This window comes from Pterocles gutturalis, unplaced genomic scaffold (genome assembly GCF_000699245.1).
Source record: "Pterocles gutturalis isolate BGI_N339 unplaced genomic scaffold, ASM69924v1 scaffold22307, whole genome shotgun sequence".
Classification (NCBI taxonomy): Eukaryota; Metazoa; Chordata; class Aves; order Pterocliformes; family Pteroclidae; genus Pterocles; species Pterocles gutturalis.
In genome coordinates this window covers 36823-59883 of record NW_010110803.1, presented here as the reverse complement: position 1 = coordinate 59883, position 23061 = coordinate 36823, and the positions used below count along the sequence as shown (strand labels likewise).

Below are 23061 nucleotides of genomic sequence, written 5' to 3'. Positions count from 1 at the left end.
TGTTTATCTTGTCTAGTTCAGCACCTCGGTCCCAGAACAGATATTTGTGTCACATACATTAAAATCAACAAAAATTCACAAAAAAACCCATGCAAAAGTGATACTTTGATATGGCTTAAATATTAAAAAAAAACAGTATTTACTAGATCAAACTCTCTTAAAATAGACAAATGAAATTAAGTTTATGTATTGAAATGAGCATAGTTTCTTCACATGGATCACAGAATGTTAGAGATGGAAAGGGACCTCGAAAGATCAGTTGGATCAGTTGGAGCAATGGTGGGATTTCCTCCATGTCCATGTTTGGTGTGGTGGTCTCACCCTCTTGATCTATTCAGGCACCATCAACCCTGGGGAGAAAAAGAATTAAAACCAGACTGAAAGCAAAGCCCAGATCAAGCAGATTTGGTGATGGAGGAAACCTGGTACTCTGATCGGGTTTGTGGGGCTCCATTTCATCCCGTTATGACTCTAGTGCTCTAAGCAGTTTGCCACCAATACTACTGAGAAGGGAGGCAGATAAAACCGTATCAAGAGCCCAGCTGCCTCTGCCCTGGCCTCCCTCAGACACACCCTCACTGTATATTCCCTTCTTTCCGAACTTACCTGCTTTAAAGTTCTCTTCTTGTTGTTCTCAGGCTCTCTGGGGATGGGAGTTTCAGCTGCAGAGTTACACCCTGATCTTGTTGGTCCATTCATGCCCATGTGTCCAGGGGGGCAAGTGTCCCAGCTTTCCTCTGACCTGTGGGGCTGGGGAATGAGTCCATTTTCTCATACTGGGATTGCAACATGAGGACAATTGTCTATCTGCTTGGGGTGTCTTTCCAAGCTGTAAGCTTCCCTCCAGGATGAAAACCTGTCCCCTAGCACCTTTGTGTTATCTGAAAGACACGCGGAGAAACGCAGAGACTCTGTGACTGAGGAAATGCTGTTGGGTTGGTGAATTGAGCCATGAATATCCTTGGCAAGAAGTGGGGTGCTGAGACGTTTAGAAACGGGGAGATATTTAGTGGTCTACAGTGGATCCCTCTGGTCTCTCTGTCTTCTCTCTCTTGAACAGTACACACAGAGGGACCAAATGTCCAAAAGCAGCTCCATCCCCCAGTTCCTCCTCCTGGCATTTGCAGACACACAGGAGCTGCAGCTCTTGCAATTCTGGCTCCTCCTGGGCATCTACCTGGCTGCCCTTCTGGGCAACGCCCCCATCCTCCCCGCCGTAGCCTGTGACCACCGCCTCCACACCCCCATGTACTCTTCCTCCTCAACCTCTCTGTTCTTGACCTGGGCACCATCTCCACCACTGTCCGCAAATCCATGGCCAATTCGCTCTGCGACACCAGGGACATCTCCTATGCAGGATATGCTGCACAGCTCTTCTTGATCACAGCAGAGTACTTTCTCCTCACCATCATGGCCTATGACCGCTACGTTGCCATCTGCAAACCCCTGCACTACGGGACCCTCCTGGGCAGCAGAGCTTGTGTCCACATGGCAGCAGCTGCCTGGGGCAGTGGGTTTCTCTACGCTCTCCTGCACATGGCCAATACATTTTCACTGCCCCTCTGCAAGGGCAATGCCCCGGACAAGGCATGTGCACAGCATGTGCATGACACGTCCACGAAGACTGCATGGTGTCTGCATTGTGTGAGCCTGGCCTGTGCCTGACGTGTATGTGGTCTGTGCATAGCCTGGACACACCATGAGCGTGGTGCATGCATAGTGTGTGCACAGAACATGCATGATGTGTGCATGGCGTGTCTAGGGCCAGAAGGTGGGGGCTGGCCCCAGAAGCCCCCCACTGCAGCTATTGGGACCAGTGGGAGGGTTGGTGAGGGTATCAGGGTACAGTCAGAGTGTGGTCAGCCCGGAGAGGAGAAGGCTCCAGGGACACCCAACAGCAGCTTCCAGTGCTGAAAGGGGGCTACAGGAGGGATGGGGAAACACTCCTGATCAGGGGGTGCAGGGACACCTGGGGGAGCGGTTTGAAGCTGAAAGAGGAGAGATTGAGACGAGATCTGAGGAAGAAATGTTTTCCTGTGCAGGGGGTGAGGCAGTGGCCCAGGTTGCCCAGAGAAGCTGTGGATGCCCCATCCCTGGAGGGGCTCAAGGCCAGGCTACATAATTTCAGTTTTGCAGAAGCTTTGCAAAAGACTCGAAAAGGTTTGGTTTGGGTTTTTTTGAATAAGATTTTGATCTGCCTCCTCCTTCCAAACCTGAATATTCAATTAAGGTAAGAAGATATCATGGCTTTTGCATTTCTTTTTTTAAAGATGGATTTCTCTTGACTAGGAGAACGCATGGATGCAATCAATTGTCAATGGAGGGGGAAATGAAACTGCATTCCAAGCTCTCTAAAAACACCAACATTTAATTTTATAACATAACCAGGGGTTTATTCCACAATATAAACTGCAACATTTGATACAAGCTATCCAAAAAAGGAGAAAGCCAAAATACAGCTCTGGCAATTACTTTACAGAGCCTTTTTTTTCCTCCCATCTTCTACACCACTGGGCCCTCAGTGACAGTAGGATCTAACATTTGCTTTCTGTACATCAACCAATGCTAGAAGCAACACACTGTTCAGAATTGTCATTCCAGTCACTGAAACCAGACATCGAAGTTATTGCTCAGATAAATAAACCTAGTCTACGAAAAACAAAGTGGAAAAAAACTAAAGTCTCCAAAGAGTTAACAGAGTAAACAGGGATCTCCTCAAAAGAGGATTTATTGGAAAATCCATGGTGCAGGTTTTTTTTTTGCACCTAAACCAAGCTGAATTAAATACACCAGTAAATCCCAGAGAGGTAATTTAATGCTGTACAATAAAAGGTGCATGTGTCCAATGCCTTCCCAATTGGTGGAAACCCCTGCTCAACAGTCAGTGTCTCAAACCTCAACAACCACAAACAGATCAAGGGAAAATACAAAAGTGTCAAAAATTGTTTTGAGTTCTGGAAAATGATCCCATAAGGATAGAAGTAGCACCATTTGCAATCTGGTTCTTAAACCAGCCCCTGTGGCTTTATTGGAAATCTCTGATAACTTTCTTTACTCGTGTCCTGAACGGTTTACGGGGAGTTTTACTTCTGATATTGAGAGTCCTTCCCAGTGCAGCTGGCGCATATGTAGTCCTCCTTCTCCGCCATTTCTGGAGAGATGCCCACACACACCTGGTGGAACCACTGGTTGCAGCTGCCGTCGCACTGGACCCAGTCCACCTGGTGAAGAACAGACACACCAGTGTTCAGAGAAGCACCAAGCCAGCACACGGAGCATTCACTGGTCATTTCTGGGCACTTTATCTAAACGAACCCAAAGTGTCCCATTCCCCAGCTGGCCATAGCTGGATACTCCACTCACGCTCCCTGTTCTCTGGACTCCTGCAGCCCAGCCCCTCTGAAGCTGGGAGAAGGGCTCACTGCCCTTATCCTTCCCGTTGCTGTCCCACCTGCAGCAGGATGATGGATGGCAACTTCCCCACAACCCCCCAGGAAGTGAGGGATGTCCCTCTTCCCCATTTTCCAGGGCAGCTGGGGCTGTGCAGAGCTGCAAGGCACTGCCTCCCTCCACAGAACAGCTGCACCCCCAGAGGCTGTCCACACCCGGATTTTCAGAGCAGAGACTGATACGGTGTCCGCACCCCCCCACCTCCACCTCACAATTCCACGCAGATGTCGTGACGTCCACCCACCCTCCCCCATCCCCGCTGCATGGCTGCGCTTGGAGAAGGTTGGAAGGACAGCTACTAAACGTGTCCCCGCAGCGGCAGACACCGCCTCTGAGTCACAAAGTGCCTCATGCTCCCTGTAAACAGCATTTCTGCAATCAACAGTTTCAGGGCAGGTCCCAGATCCCAGCACTCAGAGCACCACCGCAGGTCTGCCCCCACAGACCTCATCTCCCTCCGGCTGCAAACAGCTCACAGCTGGGCAGATGGCATCTTCGTCCTCAGAGTCCTCCTGCTCAGAGAATGACGTGTCTGAGGGAAGCAAGTGGCTTTCGCTGGAACGCTGCATCTCAAGGAGACGCTCCCGCTCTCTCTCTAGTTTGTTAGTGCAGAAATCCTTTGAGTGATTCAGTTTCAGTTTCTTCTTTTTGGGTGTTCTCATTTTTTTTACTCTTGCTCTCTTCTCATCACAGAAGCTCTCTCTCTCAAAACGCCGCTTTAGTTTTCTCTCCGTGTAACTAATGCCATCCTTTTTTCCTCGGCAACATTCATTCTATTGGAAAGATATTTTGGAAAAAATTATAACTATGCAACTAACACTCATTATCCTGTTACTGCATACCCTGCTTTCAGGAGCAGGCTGAAGTAAAAGTGCAGAATGTTTGACAGAGTCCTGCCTTCTCAGCAGAAGCGGGTACAAAGGATGGGGTCACCTTACAGTGACAGGACTGATAGAAAAAAAGATTCTTCATTCCTGCCTCTGAGTCCATTGCTTCTGAGGCAACTCTCTCAGAAAGCCTCTTAAACATAGAACATGCATCAAATTAGGATAATTGTATTTAAAATCCTGAGAGTGACCATAAAAACCAAATTCAAATTGCAAAAATGCACTAGGCCACAAATTCTTTCAACAGTCTAACAAATTCGTTATCAACTTCTTGACTCCCTTTGAACATGGAAAATGTATTTTTATGGAAGCACAGACATACACACCAACCTCTTTGTAAAGCTCCTGGGTTCAGGCAGAGCCTCTGCCTCACAGTGACCCCAAGCTCCCTGCTCTGGTCAGACACTTGCCTTCTCATCTGTCGGTCCAGCGGATGACCGCTGCTCTGTGTGCAAGCCGGGGCTTTGTTTGGTGAATAGGATCTGGTACAGCTCCTGTATTTCAGGCAGAGAAACCTGCAGCAGCTGGGCTTCCATCATCAGCTCATCCAGCTCCGTGCTGATGGCTATTGGAGAGACAGGGAGAGAAGAGAAAAGGAATTCTTCAGTGTCCGCACTGGCTAGAACTGCACAGGTAAAGAAAATTCTTCTCTGTCAGAACATTAAAAAAAAAAAGTGAAAGACTTTTTAAAATTTGGAACTGTATGGATTAACTCTTCTCCCTTTTCACTGCTCATTTTGAACAGCAGGTTAAAAAGAAAGATAAAGGCTTGCATAGAAGTTACTGCGCTGTGGCTCAGCACCCTTCCAGGCTTGCATTTCTTGTTGCTTTGAGGACCAGCAACTGCCATCGTTCTTGGCAATTTCTCCTGCTTCTGAAGCTACAAGCAATGTGATGATCCTCTCACTACGTAACAAGTGGGTAAGATGGACAAACTGAGTGAAATCCATAAGTGAAGCCAAGAGAGGAGAGGAAGAAAAACAGAGAGGACAAGCCTTGCAACGGAGCCCTGCTGTACCACCACCAGCCACCGCTGCTACCGAGCTTCAAAACTTGCTGTGGGCTTCTGAAACAGTCATCGCTAGGGGAGGCCAAAAGCATTGTGTAAATAACAGCTTCTTAATACAGCACGCAGTGCAACTCAAATAGAGCCTGAAAAACCCGGTGGTACGAAGGATTGCCTTGTTTGATTTTAACTGAATTAAACTGAAGTGCCTTGTGCTGTACCAGTACAGACCAAGCTGCACTGACTCAAAAACATGAAGACTAGACCTGTGTCCCTGGAGCATCATGCATCAGGAGAAAAGAAATTATAACTAACTACTTTTACAGTTGGAAAAATGATGCAGTTTACAGCATGTCTGTGTTAGTCCAAAGAACACAGTCTAAGCTAGGACGCATGCAGAACCTGCACTGAGCGAGCTGGAGCACAGAACCAGCCCAGAGAACTCTCGAGTCTCTGTGACTCTGCGACAGTTGGGCTGCAGCAGAACTTACCTGGACTCATGTCCTGCAGATCGAGCACCCCGTGGTGCCAGCACTACTTCCCGATGTTCCCATCCACCTCCCCCAATTTCAGTGGTCCCCCTGCTCCGTTCCCCCCTCCCACAGCCCCTCTGGCTGGCCACAGCCCCGTGTGCTGCACAAGCGGGAAGGGGCCGGCTCTCAGCTGATGCTCTTCTCCTGCTGCACCACATCTTTTCACTACACGTGGGAAATTTGTAGCGTTGAGAAATTTACCCCTCTGCCAAAGCTGGATGTTAAGTTCCAAAGCTGCTGAGGGGACGGAGAAGCCATGGGACACTGTGCAGCCGTGTGCCTCTCCACCTTAGCCATCTCCTGCTGACCAGGACACCCTCTCTTCTCCACCAAACAGGGAAAAAAACCAAAACAAAACCAAAAAAACAAACAAACAAAATTAAAATGAAGATTACAAACCATGAAGTGGGAGGCAGTGCTGTCCTGTAGAAAATGGAGAATGTAAATATATGGTTCTGTTATCCCAGTCATGAGGCATGGAAAAGGACATAGCTCCAATTGTATGGGAAACCTAGAAAACAAAACACATCGATGTTTTCACTAAACATATAGTTTTGAAGTGTCAACTAACTGCAATAGAATCAAAACTTGTTTCTCTTACAATTTCTTAAATCTTGTATTCCTGGAAACTGTTCAATCTAATACACCCAAATCCTTCATCCTACACCTGGAAACAGGCAAAAGCAACTTGACTGCCAGAACCCTTGGTTGTGAGTTACCATTGCCACCGAGATCAGAAGCCAGCTCTGGAGCACGCGGCAGGATGGGCTCTGCCAGAGGAGGACCAGCCCGCGGAACAGAGACAGCACATGCAGGGGCACCCAGGGGATAAGCGAGGGCTTCAGCTCCAGAACTGACTCGGTAAATATTACAGGCTCCTCCTTTCCTTCCCAGTGAAGAAGTGATTCCTCACTGTGTCAATGAGACACTGAACTGTTGTGAAGCACTTCTCTTTACCGCAGCGCGCACAAGACACGCCAGTGGCAGAACGGGCGCTTACTTGTGCAAAGGCACCTACAGCAAGGGTCAGGAAGTCACCTCAGCAGATGCCTTCCAAAATATCATCTACCTCACGAACTCAAGTGTCTGGACCCTTTCAGAATTTCTCTCATCAATTCTCTCTGCTGTTTTTCAAGGGAATTTTTCAAACTCCTCATTCTTCACTTTGGCCAGCACCAGAGAAGCCCAACTGCAGGGGTTACTGCTACGAGCTCCTCTGGGTTGTTGGATTGTCCTGGATGACGGGGAAAGTAGAATTGTTACAGGACAGGACAGCAATGCTGAGACACTGGATTCACCACAAAACCCCCTCAAATCCATTGAGACCAAAGTTTCAGCCCAGTGCCTGTGCCAAGATGGCTCCAGAGGCCAAATCTGACCCGCCCCAGTCCCAGTCTCCAGGAAGGCTCGGAGAGGGACCGGAGCTGATGCGCCTGCTCAGATGCTCTTCCCTTGAGCTTCCCAGGGATGCCTGATCCACAAGGACCTGAACCAGCTCTGCTAGAGTCACCTTGACGGAGGAGGTTTACTGGCTTGAGCTCCAGAGCACACAAAAACGGTCGTACTGCTTTTGGCTCAGAGGAACCGCAGGGTACCACACTGAGCTCATAAAACTAAGCTTGCTGTTTCCGTTTCTGGCCCAAACATCCATTTATATGCCCAAAATCTTGCTCAGGTTTTTTCAGCTATACTAGTTGGTCTAGTAAAAAGACACTTTCAAACTTAAATTATCAGAAAAATTCTGTTAGATACCTAAATATATTTTTAATTTCTAAAACTAGGCTTGCTTATTTGAAAACTTTGTCCAACACAAGCAACTTGGTATAGCCAAGTTACGCGAGAAGCAGCTACAACACCGCTTCAAGCATGCACATCACATTTTATGTTTTAACGTAACTGAGTGTGAAAACACAAACACAGACTAACTGCTGGACTAGCAAAACTAAGGTGTTTCAATCAAAAAGTAAAAGCAAGAGAGTGCATTTCATTTCGGAGTGTTTTATGTTCTTTATGCTGCACAGACCTTTTCAGTTTTTTTATGCATTTATTATCTCAGGAAAACTAGAAATGCTTAGCACACTTCCCCCTTTCCCTGAGCTTTTTGCTGACACACCTTTACCGGAGGGGTTGATAGTGACAGGACGAGGGGGAATGGTTTTAAACTAAGAGAGAGGAGATTTCTGTTGGATATGAGGTGGAAATTTTTCACACAGAGGGTGGTGTGGCAGTGGCCCAGGTTGCCCAGAGAAGCTGTGGATGCCCCATCCCTGGAGGGGTTCAAGGCCAGGCTGGATGGGGCCCTGGGCAGCTGCTCGAGTGGTTGGCAGCCCTGCCCACAGCAGAGGGTTGAAACTAGATGATCTTTAAAGTCGTTTTCAACTCAGAACATCCTATGATTCTATGAAGTCTGGAACTCCCTCATGACCACACCTGAAACAGTTGCTGTAGCTTAACTCTGTAATATTGGCAGAATATTCAGATTGGGAGTTCCAGTGTGAGTGATAAGGAGAAGGACCAGTAACGGATGAAGACACCCTCTTGAAAACAACCTCATCCGAGAGCTCAGCTGGCAACACTGGACAGTTTGTGCCTCTGGTACTAATTCTCAACACTTAAAATTATATTCAAATACTTGTAAGAACAGAATATAAAGACTAATTGAATACTAAGCACTCTAGAAACAATAGCTTCAGCTACTCTGTCGCTAATAGTGTCACATTAGAGCACATGAGCTGGGAGGAGGAGAAGGGAAAACGGGCCCTGTTCCAGGATGCCAGCAGCAGCAGAACATGAAGCTGTGGCCGGAGGACACACACATCCTGGCCAGCCATGAAGGCAGAACCCCAGCTCCTTCCATCTGTAAGGCAACACACAAACTGCCTCACCAGTATCCGTGCAGATCCAGCAAACCCCAAACCCAGAGTGCTGTATCAGACTGTGCTTGCTGACCACCGCCTGCTGCCAGGAACCCGCCGCAGCTCAGCCTCACCTTCTTTGTCTCTGGCAACCGGCCCGCTGTGGCTTGCCATCTGGTGTACAATAATCCTGAGACAACTTTGTCCTGTATGAGTTTTAGATTCCCTGAATATAACATTTGTTGTGCTCTGTGCTGCCAGTTCACAGTTCTCTCGATCATGTACCGTAAGGCGTCTCCCTCAGGAAGCCTCACGCGGATGCGCTGCAAGGAGGCTAGCAGCGGTAAGATCTTTTCTAACGGCGGCTTTTCCGATCGGCGACAGTGTGGACAGAGCCACACGCGAGGTCCCTGCAAAACGCTGGGCACTGAAACGCAGCTGGCGTGGAAGAACCCTCTGCAGAGTTCGCACTGTATCATGGGAGAGGCCGGCTCCTTCTGGCACAGACAGACTTTTAGTTCTGCGTCCTCGTCACTGGACAGCACCTTCATTTCATTCGCTGCTCGCAGAGAACGCAACGCTTCCATCTCCTTCAATCGGGCTTCCCCCAGAGTAGCCATCTAAAGGGAGTTCAAAGAAAGGGATGTGGTTTAGAAGGGAACACCACTCATTAGAAGCGGGCTGACCGCTGCACAGTCCCTCTTCAGACATGCCAGATTTCAGATCTCTAAGCACCTCCTCACCCCTGTACACTTTTCAAGGCTTCGAATGAGTGAGGCAAAGCAGTTGTGAGGATGTGCAGTGATGTGACTTCAGTTTCCTTCTGTTTTCTCATCAGGCCCACAGATACAGAGCTTATTCCTTTGCAAAAAATAACTTCCCAACTCCCTTCCTCTCCGTTCCAAACCCTTCACAGCTTGTACTACAGACCCACCACCTTCATTAGAGCAGCTTAAATTCTGGAACAAGTGCAGATTGGCTTGCACGTACTTCTGAACATGTCTCTCAAATATGTAGTCTGACTCTGCACAGCCATAAAACATACCTGGGCAGTTTTCAGAAATACAAACGTGTCTCCGATCCCCAGCTGGCACACACTGTCCCGGGTGCGGGGACATACCCTGACCTAGGTGCTCGCTCCGGGGTTTCTAAACACCAAGTGAAATTCAGGTGTGCTCCTGAACATGTTGTTTGCCGTTGACAAACTGCTCATGATCCTTTTTTTTCAGGAATCTTTAGCATTAGCTGCTATTAAAGACAGCAATATGTTTCAGTTTCCTAAAGGCTGCTAGTAGCAGCTGCAGCTAATAAATTCTACATATTTTACTATGGATATAAAAATGCGTACAGCAGGGTTTATAAACATATACAAAACGGTCATTTCACATATCATGGCTTTGAAATGTGAAAATGTGATGATTAGAGAAAAATCCCTATGCAAAAATTAGACAACTCTGTCCGGCATGGGCAGATATGGGATTTGACCACAGCACATGACATTGTGTACACTCAGGTGCTGAGCAGCTACAGCGCTGGGTTGTAAAATATCTAAACCTTCACTGTAAGAAAATTCTCCTTCCCCTCACGTGTCAGAAGCAAAACCTGCCACGTTAAATGAATGCATTTTCCTGGGTGCCATCCATGTGAGTGTCCTTCTCTTTCAACACCCCCACTGTTAACGAGAGATCATCTAGTCAGAGAGGAGAAGGGTGTGCGATCCGAAGGACCCCGGCTCTCCTCCTCACAGCGCGTGTGGGGACGCAGGCTGTCAGTCAGCTCCAGGCAAGGGAGGCCAAAACCGAAGCACTGAGCGTACAAGTGTCAAGTAGCTGCCATAAGGTTAAGGTTAAAACTTAGATGTCCCATACCTAAAGCAACAATTATATTCAAACCCAGCCAAACCAGTATACTGTCCCTCATAACAGGACATTGTTTAATCTGACAGTGGTGGAGGCTCTGAAATAGGTCTTCTGGGATGAAGCACGTTACCACCAGCAACTAACTCTGCTCCATCCAGAAGCAGTGTTTTATTGACTTCATAATGCATGAGGCTTTCTTTAATTATTTATGGGGTTTGTTTTAATTATAAATGGTGTTGGGTTATTGTGTTCTTTGAAAGGATCAGACTCGGGAAAACCCCATCCTATCTTTAAGAAGGTGTTGGTATGGTGGGGGAAAATAGGTCAATTTTTTGATTTTCCTGTGCTTTGCTAGGCTACAGGCACTGCCTGTCAAACTGTAATGCTACTTCATGCACAAGGAAAATGCTTTTTTTTCCCCCACTAAAAGCAATTTTGGGAAGTCTGAAGCATGCACAGAAAAGCACAGTCATAGAAGTCCTTCTGCAGAGCAGCTGAGCAAGCAGAAAGCCGTGGAAGATAACACTCCTGCACAACAGGCAAACATAAACAAGATTCCAAGACCTTAGAAAAAACTCCAGATCGAAAACAGCCTTAAACCACATACCGCAGATGCAGTGTCTTTGCTCTCAGAGAGAGCTCTTTCTAAGTCACTCAGAGTCTCCAGCTTAGTGCTCTTCTTCTTTCCACCTGGCACCGCCTCCTTCAACTTCTTCTGCTTTCTCTTCAGATTCAGCATCCCAATATCGCACCGGGGACACAACACCTGCCGGACAGAAACGCAGGATCATCTGCACCGTTTTTAACACGTCCATCCCGCCCTGGCACAGCCACCTACGACTGCTTACAAGAGGGTTTCCTCCAGTTTGTTCCACCAAAGATCTGGGGGACTAGGATGAGGTATCTGGAAAATGGGGAAAGCTGGAAGATTAAAAATTCAATTTTATAACATGAGCAGACCGCAAACATCTCCGTGTTTAATTTAGATTGCTGGAAGACAGAGACAGCTGAACACCTCCCTGTGATTTCAGGGGATTTCCAGAGGATGCAGGGGCTGCCCCGCGCTCCCGTTGGTCCTAACCGAGAGAGGAGGGCTGGGGGCAGGAGGGGCTCACCGTCAGGCAGAGCGTGGATTGCTCAAGCGCTGCGGGTGCTCACAGACACATCGGCGACAGTGGCCACGGCCTTGCCCCACCGCAACCCGGCTCTGAGGTCTGGCTCCCGCTGCGCAGAGGGGATGAACCCGCACTCCAGCGGCTGCAGCCTGACACACTGCAGTAAATTCAGTGTCACAAATATGTTGATATTCCCATATTTGTATTGAAATGTCAGGCTGTGGCACAGCACACTCTCACTAGCCACCAATTAAAAAGAATAGAGAAAGTATAGCTACATCTTAAGCCTTTTAAAAGATTATCATTGAAAGCATAGATCAACCTAATAAAAATTACATTAAAGTATGTAATATAATCCTAAAACAATTCTGCAAATATGCTTAATATTTACTGCTATTTCAGGAGTTAATACTGTAACCCAGATGTGCTTTTGCTGTGGTACGAATGGTGGTCTTCTCCAGAGCTGAGATCTCTTACCTCCAGAAGAGAATAAGGGGAGTTCTCGCACAGAAATGTGTTAGCTGCACACTCCTTCCATGCCTGAACTTCTGACACCAAGGACTCCAGCCTCGGCAGGTAGTCCAGATGCACTGGAATCGATCGACCTCTTGTGACAAGTTCCACCAGTGTGTCCAGCACAGGCACACGTCCTCCAACCTGTCAGATTAATAAATTAAAAATGCTTGATCTACATAAGACATACCACTTCCATGAATCACAGCAAGTCATTTAGATTAACTGAAAGGGGAACTTGTAAAAAGGAATTTACTGCTCAGGCACTTCTGTCACGTCCGCAGCTGCTATTCCAACATTTGTGCTTCTCACGCTCTGGTCATTACGTCCACAGACAAAACTAACAGAACACTTGGGGGGTGGGAAGAATACACTTAACAAATGGCAGTTGAAAAAAAAAAAAAAAAGAAAAGAAAAAAAAAAAAGGAAAAACTGACTCCCAACAATATAAGCCAACAAACTGCATTCACAGAAGAAAACAAAAATAATTTTGAAATAGACCCATAAGGCAAGTCTAATCCAGTCCCTGCCACGCCAAGAGCAAGAAACCCTCTCCAATACCCAACGTGCCGTTTGACAGCGAGTTCTGTTCGTGCACTCAGCAGCCTATGCCCAAGGCAACCTGGTTACAAGGAGTCCAGCAGCAAAGCAGCACTGAGAGGGAATTTCTCAAACAGGCAGCAATGTGGGACTTGAGAACTATTCATCCAGAACAACCCCAACATCTCCAGCAGCACACCTCAGAGCACTGATACCAACATCTTCCTGCGAGCCACGACTGCAGGCATTTACTAAAATCTTCGCTGAACTGAAGCAAAAATTCTTGGTACATACAGACACATATTTCCATATTCAGGAGGCAGAATTTCAGAATCCAAACCAAGAAATGAGCAAACGCCAAGAACAATTCACTTAAGTCCTCTTAAGACAGCCCTCAAAAGTTAGTATTACATGAACTTTGTCGCTTCAAAATTTTCAAGCCCAGGTCAACTAATTTTTTACATAAAATCTTCTTGACTCAAAAGAATTTGGTTAAAATAGGTTTGAAAATACCAGTAAGTCAGATCAGAGTCCACTTCATGAAAGAAACATGAGGACAAATGAAAACTGAATAAAATATTTGGCAACTTCTATCAAAATGTGAAATCAGGGCTGTCCCAGTCCCACCCTTTCCTCATCTGTGCACTCCCGCTGACCCCTCACACGAGTCCTGGCAAGGCTGAGCCATGAACCACTTCAAAGAGTCCGTCCTGGCTACGACCACTGACTGAGGCTGGAACCAGCACGGTGCCTGGCTGCGCGAGCTGTTGGGCTGACAGAGGAGGGGGTCAGGAGTTGAGAAGAGGGGAGAGCGAGGCTGCCATTGAACTGTAAAAGCAAAGAACCTAAAAACATAGGAAAGGAAATTGGGTCCACAAATAAAACTGCCTGAAAGGTTAAAAACAAAAAAATTCAAGTTGGAAGTGCCAGAAGCTAAGGTGAAAATCTTTTTGTTTAGAAGACTCTGGCTTTCAGACTCTGCCATCAGCTTTTCACTCAGTTGAAGACTTATTTCAGAGTGTGAACATGGAAATGGAAATCAAGCTTCTTCCAGCTTCTTCCAAGCTGGAAGAAGCCTCAAAAAATGGAAGAGAATGAAGAGGGAAGGAAGATGAAAAAACCAAGTAACACCCACCTGAAAATTCCAACAGAACTGCTACAAAATTGCAAGTATTTTAATCTATGAAATCAAAGGCCAATCATACAGGAATGGAACAAGAAACAGCCTAAAGACTGGCCTAGTGGTTAACAAGCGAGGGAACACCTCTCAACTACAGGAGGTCTGAAATATCACTAACGATACAGCTGTGGAAACAACAAAGGAATTCTACAGGGGCCTCAGAAGAGGCAATTCCACGACCAGCAAGTATTAATGTCCTTGTATCATCAGGCCCTGGCGAGACGTGACCCCCCCCATGCAGCGCACGGCGCACGCTCCAGAAAGGTGCAGTCAAAACTGGAGAAAATACAAGGACAGGACACTTGTCTGATCAGGAATATTCCTGGATCAGAAAGTCTTGGGGCTTTTTTCAAAGATGCTAGAGGAATATTATTTGTTTAGCCAAGCAACTTAAGGCTGTGAAAAGCTACTGTTGGTGACTTGAATACTTTAGGGGATTTGTTTATTCAAGAGTCAGCAAGCAGAACTTCGTGACCTGCTCTACACCATGCATTAGTGCAGTAAGACCATGACCATCTCTTACAGTATAGCTGTTCTTTAGCTTGCTGATGTTATGAAAGCACTCTCTGAAAATAAGACATGTTCCTCCTTGTTAGGACAGTGGTTGGAGCATCTTAACAAAATGATGTCCAGCAGCACATGACATGTTTAACCTTATTTAACAAGAAAGTGATCTTCATAAGAATACTACAGAGCCAGTATTTTTCTTTCATCTGCAGAATGGTGCACGAAAATATTATTACCAGGTGACAGGATCATTGTTATTAGTGACGGAGTGAAAATTTACTTCAAGGTAAAGCTCATAGTACATCTTTTTAACTTTACATTTTTGTTAATAGCTCATTTAAAGGTTTTCTTGCAGTCAGTTAATTGCAGAGGTGAAGGAACACAAAACAGGTCCAGAAACAGAGGTGAAACCAACAGCACTCATGAGACCATAACCACACCATGGCTAATGCTGAAGCACCAAGTGCACACAGCACAGCGTCTGTTAACCTGACAGCAGGTACCACCATTCCCCAAAAATCCAACAGCACAGTTCACGTACCTGCAGAGCTTCCACCTCCTGCAGCCAGTCTTTGGCTTTCTGCACGGCATCCTTCAGCGCAGCACCGTTGGGGAGATAGGCAGGGATCTCCTCAATTTCTTTCACTGCTTCTACAAGACTGCTCAGTGACTGCCGTGGTCTGTGCAAACAGAACACCTCAGAATGTAAGACACCGCAATACCGCTGGGGTTCTTCTACTCATCTGGATTATTAAAACCGATGGGTTAAAACAAATAACAACACCATGTCCAGACGCACACGGTACAACCAGGGCATCAGAAATGCAGGGATGCTTTCAGAAATCTGCTTGCTATAGACCCCTGCTAGAAATGCTAAAAGTATTAAGGAATCTGTTGTCTTGTTTTCCAATATTCACACATTTGGGCTTAAGGGAGATTTAACACTCTAACTTTTGAATCATAGACCCTTGAATTCTCTGTGAATCCTGAACCGGTACCAACTAAGGCTCCACACCAGAAGGTTAAGAAAGTGGAGATGGTTCTTCTGTATTGCACAGTTTGATCCTGACATTTTTAGAAAAGTATAAACTCAACTGCATCTCTATTTGGGAGAGTAACACCAAGCTTATTCCAGTTCTGTGCTCTATGAAGTTATCATAGGCTGCCCACGGAGTGGTGGAGTCACCCTGGAGGGGGTCAAGAAACATGTCAATGTGGTGCCTGGGGACATGATTTAGTGAGTTAGGTGGTGTTGGGTTGACGGCTGGACTTGATGATCCTTCAGGTCTTTTCCAACTTTAATGATTCTATGATACTATAATCTTTTTAAAGTACTAAGGTTACTAAGGAGTAAGAAATGCTCAAATATTTTCATAATTATGAGGCTGGGGAAAAAATTAACAAATAAAAAAATTTAAAAGTCAGGAATCCTGGGGAACATAACCTTGCATGCAAGTTCATGCCACCTTTCTAAACTTTAAGTAAACTGCGCTCTGCCCCATTTTACTTTATAAATCAGAAGATCAAAGCAATGAGGAAGAATATTTTTCTCAGTAAGGATGTATTTGGCTTATTTCCTTCTCTTCTGTACCAACCAATCTGGAAAAATCTCCTTTATGTTAGAAATAGTCCATATGATAAAATTTTGCCAGTTAGTGGTATATATCTAAGCTCCACTGGGACATGCATCCTCCAGTCTGACACTGGGGAAGGGAAGAAGGTGAAAAGGAAGAAACAGGTGTCTTACAACCCTTCCTTGTGGCAAAAGGAGAATTTGCACAATGACAGTGAAGCCCCACAAACACTGCAAGCCATCACCCCCGGGTAAAATTAGCCAGTCACTCATCGCCCTTCTCCATCCCTTTCTCTTCTGGATGGCACAAGTTTTGTGGCATAAACTGGATGAACAAAAGAGCCCTCTCAGAAGTAAAGCCAACTATTTCCATTTTAAACAGCTCATGGAACTACAAAATCCAACACTAAGGTTTGGCTCCTACCTGGCCTTTATCAGATTTCTGGCTTTGTCATCCCAGTGCTCCGACACAGTAAGGAGCTCCTGCAGCTTTGCCATTGCTTTCTCAACCGCTGGGTAGGGAGCGAGTCCAACACCTGAGTCTATAAGACGTCTCATATCATCTAGAGTAAGAGAGTTTTGGTCTGAGGAAGCCAGCTGCACATCCTCGAGCCAGTGTGCGTGTTCCAGGCGTATCCGCAGCTCAGCCAGTTGCGGTAGATCAACGTCAAAGTCGAAGCTGACATCCAACAGCTCTTGAAGTTCTGCAGCACTAGGCATTTCTTCAGAAAGGAGTTTTTGGCTTTGCTGTTGAAAAGCTTCCACACGATCAAGAAGATCCTGAAATATACAAATGCAACAATAAATCGGAAGAAAAACCCCTACCAAATCTCTTGCACGTTTAAGCGCAAGCCTCCTGGCAAACACCACATTGCAATGTGCACTGCAAATCCTCCTGACATCTGGAATGCTCAAGTAGTGTGTCTGCAACACATGGTGTATATATCAGCATCTCCTCATACAGAATGTGTCCACAACCTCGAGGATCATAGAACAAGGGAATTCCACTGCAAACTCCTTTGAACTAAGAGAGAGGTGTCCAAAAGAGGTCTCAAGAAGAACAGAAAGGATCTAAAGGGAAATTCCAAGTGTTCCATCAGTGCTGTTTTCCAGCTTTGGTCTGGAATGATTAAGAAGGCTGAAGAACAGCAAGGTTAAGGTTAAGAAGGCTTTGAAGAATTCTGGAAAGGTCACGGAGCTTCTGGGGTTCATTTCTGCCACACTGTTCAGGTTTTTGAGCCAGACCACATAATCCCAGTAAGCCACAGGCATCTTACTCTTGCATGTAGTGCAACACCTTCTCTCTCTCTTCACATGTTCAACAGCTGGTTACCCCCACAAGGCATATCTGTGGCTGTCTGCACTTCACCTAGGGTAATGGACAGTTAGCCAGAGTAATCTCACTGCAAAGGCTGGAATTATTCTGCATCCAGCCCTCCTGCCCAATGCTTCCAGTACTGGCTGAAACATATTCCGACAGTAAGTTCTCCCTTGGCAGCTGACAGCTTGGTATTTTGCCAATGAGGTTGTCTGCCAGGGTAGGCAGTCCCACCCATAACAGAAATAAAGTCTTTTTAGAGATGTATTAAACCGTGAACTGATCTCCACTAACTGTTGGTCATTTATATTAACAGCCTCATTTGCATGACTACAAATCATTTAGGATTGTTGCGAATGATACAGAAGAACACCCTGACCATACGTGTTTGATATTTCCTGTTCAAGAACGCCAGATGGAGAGGAACTGTTTGCATGTCTGGCATTTCGGAACTTCTGCTTTTTAAATAGTAAGATAACTTCAGAGTTACAATGCTACAAACAAATAACTGTAAATAGCATTACATAAAATCTGATTCACACATTCCAAACCTGACAAAGCTTCAAAAGCAACAGTCAAAGCTGAGTCTATTCTGTTCAAAGTTACACCATACTGTCTCATCTCTCGGTGTTGTGTGGACACTTAGGAGGCAGTTCAGGAGCTGGACACTGCATCTCCTGCTTCTAAATGTCACAAATAAGCAAAGCCCTTCTCCTTTAAGACAGAAATTGCAGCTGCCCAGAATTTATGTTTTTTGGGTTTTTTTTGTTTTGGTTTGGTTTTTTTTGTTTTGTTTTTTTTTTTTGTTTGTTTGGGGTTTTGTTTTTTTTTTAAACTACCCCTCACTGTGATATGCAACATTCTGTCAAATTCTGAAGCCGAATCTTGATTTACTTTCAACTTGTCTGAGGGTTGATCACCTGGTGAGCAAATAACAAGCAGGAGCTGATGGCTGGGGGAGACAAAATGACATGACCTCCCACCAGCAGCAGGTACTCTGCTGGAACAAGTATTCAAGTGGCCTGGGCTGGCAACTTTGGCTGGGGCTGGCTGGGCTGCCTCCTGGAACGTGGGCTGATAGCGTGAGGAGGTACCTAATTACAGACCAGGAGAAAGCTGAATCTGGATTCACAAAGAAAGAAGGTGGTCCAAATGGGAGAGCTGCCACCCTGAGCACTGTGGAGTTTTGAATATTCTCAGATAAACCTGGCCTCACTCTTCAGAGGAGACTAGTTAACTGACCCCCAGCTTTTAACATGTAGTCACCCAGATCATCCCACTGCTTCTTTCACATTACTTTGTACAACATTTTTTATTCCCCTAGGTAGTATAAAATCTACCAACCACAATCGCCAGCAGGTCAGGCAGCTCCGTGATTAAGCAACTCATGTGCACAAACTACTCAGGCCTGCCAGCCTAAAGGTATTTATTCTTGGAGCAAACAGTAAGAGAGGAGATTAATGCAGCGCAAATATGGCACTGACACATGCTCGTGTTCCTTCCCCTAGAATTCTCCAAGTTACCTTCAGTAACGGTGTCTGACTGAGGACACAGGGTAGAGCGTACAGCTGCCGCACAAATAACCGGAGCTCATTCACCGTCAACTGGTTTTGACATTTTCCCCCTCCAGAGCGGTACCTGCAATTACACACAGTTCAACTTTGTTGGACGTCACTAAAAAAACCAAAATCTGCTTATGATTTCTTCCAAGTCAAATCTTACTCACAAATAATAGAGTATTCAAAAGCATCCAAGCAGCCTAGGGCTTGCATAGATGGGAAAGCTTCAGTTAGCCATAGCAGAATAAGCTATTGTTGAAAATACTCTTTCATATTAAATAGTAGTCTGGAACAACTACTCAGCCTTGGAAGAGCACTGGTTATTATGGAATAAAATTGGGCTTTTTTCCAGAACCCAAAGCAATTGTGGATAAACTATTCAGTTGTATTGCAACAGCTATTGTAAGCTCTCCCCATGCCCATACCAAAAAAGAACAAATCCCAATGTTGAATGGGTTTTATATTCACAGGTCGCGTAGGCATTTCTGAAAAATCCTTTTTATGCTGAAATAATAATTTTCATTTTTATCTAAATGCTTTGTATCAAATGAGTGGCATGTAAGTGTTAACAAATTGTCTAATATTAAAAACCTCTCTCAACTCAAGCCAATATTAACTAGGGCTGAGAACCCTGAGTAGAAAAGGGAAGAAATCTCTTACAATGCTGGCTCCAATTTAATCCCCAATGTGTCATTTAAACAAAAGAGGACAACAACATCCCAGCAGGATATGCCAGCATGACTAGAATGTGAACACTATAAAATAAATTCTAATTTACCATTCTGTGTTAAAAATAAGCATTTTTAAAGGTCACATCAGGAGTCCCTAAAACCCACAGTAAGCTGAACGATAAAATGAATTCAAAGCCTCAGGTACAACACAGGCTGCTTTGTGGTCTACAAAGTTTTACTATTTTTGCAGTATCTTCCAGGAAAAGGCACAATTTTTTTAAATAAATATTTATGCATATATATATACACACACACATATCTAAACTGCAATACTGCCTGTCACAAGATGTTTTTGACAACCAGAAATTACATAAGCTTAAAAAAAACCATTCACAGAAGAAAAGCCCACATCCATCCAGGATTATCAAGCACGAAGTCGCCAAGCCCTTGGAGACTCAAGAAGCAGAAAAGGCATCATAAGGCCTGTGAAAGAAGAGGACGGATGGTGAGAACGTCCCTTTGCACTTGTCCTGCTGTCACACTGCTCCCTTCCAGCATCACTGACATGCTAGTGCCAGAGAGGAAGAGGGTGATGCTGTCCTGGGGCAGGATTTCCAGAGCTGTTCCCAGACCAATCTTCCAAACAGCATCATTGGGATGCTTAACCACCATCACCCTAAGAACCAAAGGGAACAGGGAGGTACAGCATTTCTTCAGGTACTACAGAGAAGACGGTGAGCAAGAGTCACAGGATTTACTCTCAGAGAACATTTATCATCTATCCCAACCCTCTCTCTCCAGGAACTGCTGTGTGTCCTATACAGGAGAAGATCCCTGAGTACTACTGACCACCGTGAATAACAGGGATGACCTTTCCAGTTGAGTCAAGTCTATGGCATGCCTCTTCCAAACTGAGGGTCAGAACAAAATGTTCAGTCCATAAAGGAAAGTTTGTCAAAAGCAGGAACCAAACTTTAGACAGAATCCACAATCCTTCCTAACCAACACACAGCAGTCAGCGTGATTGAAGGCTGCCCAACACCCTGCAGATGTGAGAACTTCACGTAGATGAAACTGTATTTGATATAACATGTATTAAGATTTTCAGATTATTCTCTTCTTTATATCTTCCTACATAGGCCATGAGCACTCCTCCCTTCAATCTTTTAAGAAAAAAAATCCATCAAATAACATGGGTTTTTAAAACTTCAGTTATGAAGACATTCAACAGAAACATGCCACAAAAAGATCAAAGGAGAAATGGTGAGAGAAGGGCTCAAAACACTTCTAGAGCAAATGAGAAATTCAATCCAAGCATTGCCTTGATCCTCTGTCGTGCAGCAGCGGGTGGGTTATTCACCACAGTCCGTAAGGCTGGAGGAGATGGCAAGTACAGCTGGAGAAAGGCTGATGCACTGGCATGGTGACAAAGAGCAGATCTAGTCAAAGAGATGAAGAGAAAAATTGCTCCCTGATCTTTCCAGGCCAAGCAAAGTCAGGTACTTGTCAAGAGCAGGGAAGACTCTTGGAAGAGCTGCTCTGGCCCAGAACAGCCGTCAAGGGCCAGGCTGCCGCTCCGGGTCCGTCGTCAGGAGGCCTGAGCAAACACCAAGGTCTCAATGGGAGATCACACGGACTGGGAATGCCAGAACGAGAGGGGACAGCTCCACACGCAATGAAGAGATCAGGAGAGGACAAGTCTTTCGACAACAATCAAAAGGGGGTGGAAGTTACCCATCTGGCAGAAGTCCTGTCTGTTGGAGTGCCGAATTTTTAATTCCCTGTTGTAATATTTTTGTGTTGCTGTGACTGGGCTTCATCCTCTTATGTTTGCAAGAGAGCAAAGGTGAATTTTTATCAAGTCCTTGCTACAAAGACTTGAGCAAGAATGACCAAGAAGGGAATGCACAGCTATAAAAATCATGTTGAAATAGTAGTTGAATATTCTGCTGCCAAATTTCATCTAAGTCAGCCTTTAAAATACTGCAAGAACACAGGGAATGACAAGCTACAAGGTTCCTATCAAGGCAGGCAACATGCAGAAACCACACACATGCAGTTCCACCAGCACAAAGAGCAAGGGCTCCAACAAATACCACGTTGTACAAAGCAGCAGAAATAGGTGAAAACTGTCCAGATGGGACAAAAGAGAAAGTTTGTCCTTAAGTACTTCACACTGTTAAGAGTGTTGAGCAATATTGTCCTCCACATATATAAACCCCAGATTTTCTTAGAAACCTATCAGCCTAGGTGGAAGGTCTCCAGACTAGATTCAGCCATTTTAAGTCCGGGTGGAAAGTCTGCACCAGAAGATGGTAATTTGTCGACAGAGTCATAATCCAGCTGATGCAACAAGGCGATCTGGCCTTGTCCTTCTGGATCTTCCGACTCCCTTCAACTCATTTCAGACATGGGAAGTGCCAGCAGGACCAGGCAGCTAGACATCCAGTTCACAAAGAACACACCACCCAAACACTGCCCCGTCTTCAAATTCCTCGAGCAAATAGCCTGTCTAAAAGATTTATCATAAGCGCTGCCAAAGGAGCAAGTATTTTTCAGAGATCTCATGCAGCACTCCCATCAGCAGCAGCTCAGGAAGGTAAGACACCTTATTTTTCCACAAGGCGTAAAGTGTAATGAACATAACGACACGTGCACGAGGGACAGATTTTCAGTTCCAATGGCGCAAAGACAAGTGGACTGCATCTTGCTGGGTGTTGCTTTGTTTGAAATACCACACCAGTTTGTCTTTTCAGGGAATGACAGAAAGAATTTACTGCCCAACTGGCACACAAGAGGAAGGAGAGACTGAAAGCTCAGGATGTTTAACTTATTACATGCAGTGAAAGTGAATCTCCCTGTGAAAGAGGGCTCTCTTGAAAAGACAGAAATATTGCTTTTAAATCTTACAGAACACCAGCATCTACCACTGGCAGCTATCTTCCGTGACTCAGTTCCGTTGCAAACACACGGAGTAACATTTACCTGGTTTGTCTTTTGCCATTAAGAAGCTGCTGGGCAACCGAGGCACATTTGTCTGCATCCTGTGTCACCAGCCTGAGGTGTCGCAGTAGATCATTGTCTGGAAACTTTTTCATTTCTGATTCTTCTATCAAAGCCTTAAAACTGATGAGACCTTTTGGGAAAGATCGTAAGTTAACAGAAGTCCCCATTTGTGATGGATTTGAAGTGGTAAGGCTGAATAGCACAACACATTAAAGATATTTCGATTTCTACTTCAGCTGCATTTTGTGTCAAAGTGATTTACAACCTTCTCTCACAGAGACAGCTTAGCATAATTTCTGAGACTATAACAGGTAAAATATGTACTTTAAAACATGAAATTATATAAGATTTCTTTTGATTGTCACATAAGCATAAAAGTTCCTATGGTTCAGAAACTAAAACCTGAAAAATTAGTCATTTAAAATTATGTGTTGTAGACAAAAGGTAAGATACTTACTTCTTTTGTTGTTAATTTTTGCCTCCAGAGCG

General features: G+C 45.3%; 1 protein-coding gene across 1 annotated transcript in view; it reads right to left on the bottom strand.

Moving 5' to 3' along the window:
• Nucleotides 1-2607: 2607 nt before the first annotated feature.
• The window catches only part of LOC104461822 (lysine-specific demethylase 5B-like), a gene marked incomplete at its 5' end in the record, with an annotated part of 47522 nt that continues 27068 nt past the window's right edge, over nucleotides 2608-23061 (bottom strand). Inside the window, 12 exon segments of the mRNA XM_010073546.1 lie at nucleotides 2608-3221; nucleotides 3897-4223; nucleotides 4748-4902; nucleotides 6276-6387; nucleotides 8866-9351; nucleotides 11198-11356; nucleotides 12183-12362; nucleotides 14987-15125; nucleotides 16443-16798; nucleotides 18860-18974; nucleotides 22552-22702; nucleotides 23030-23061. The exon segment at nucleotides 23030-23061 is cut by the window's right edge and continues 29 nt beyond it. Coding sequence (XP_010071848.1) covers nucleotides 3084-3221; nucleotides 3897-4223; nucleotides 4748-4902; nucleotides 6276-6387; nucleotides 8866-9351; nucleotides 11198-11356; nucleotides 12183-12362; nucleotides 14987-15125; nucleotides 16443-16798; nucleotides 18860-18974; nucleotides 22552-22702; nucleotides 23030-23061 — 2350 coding nt within the window.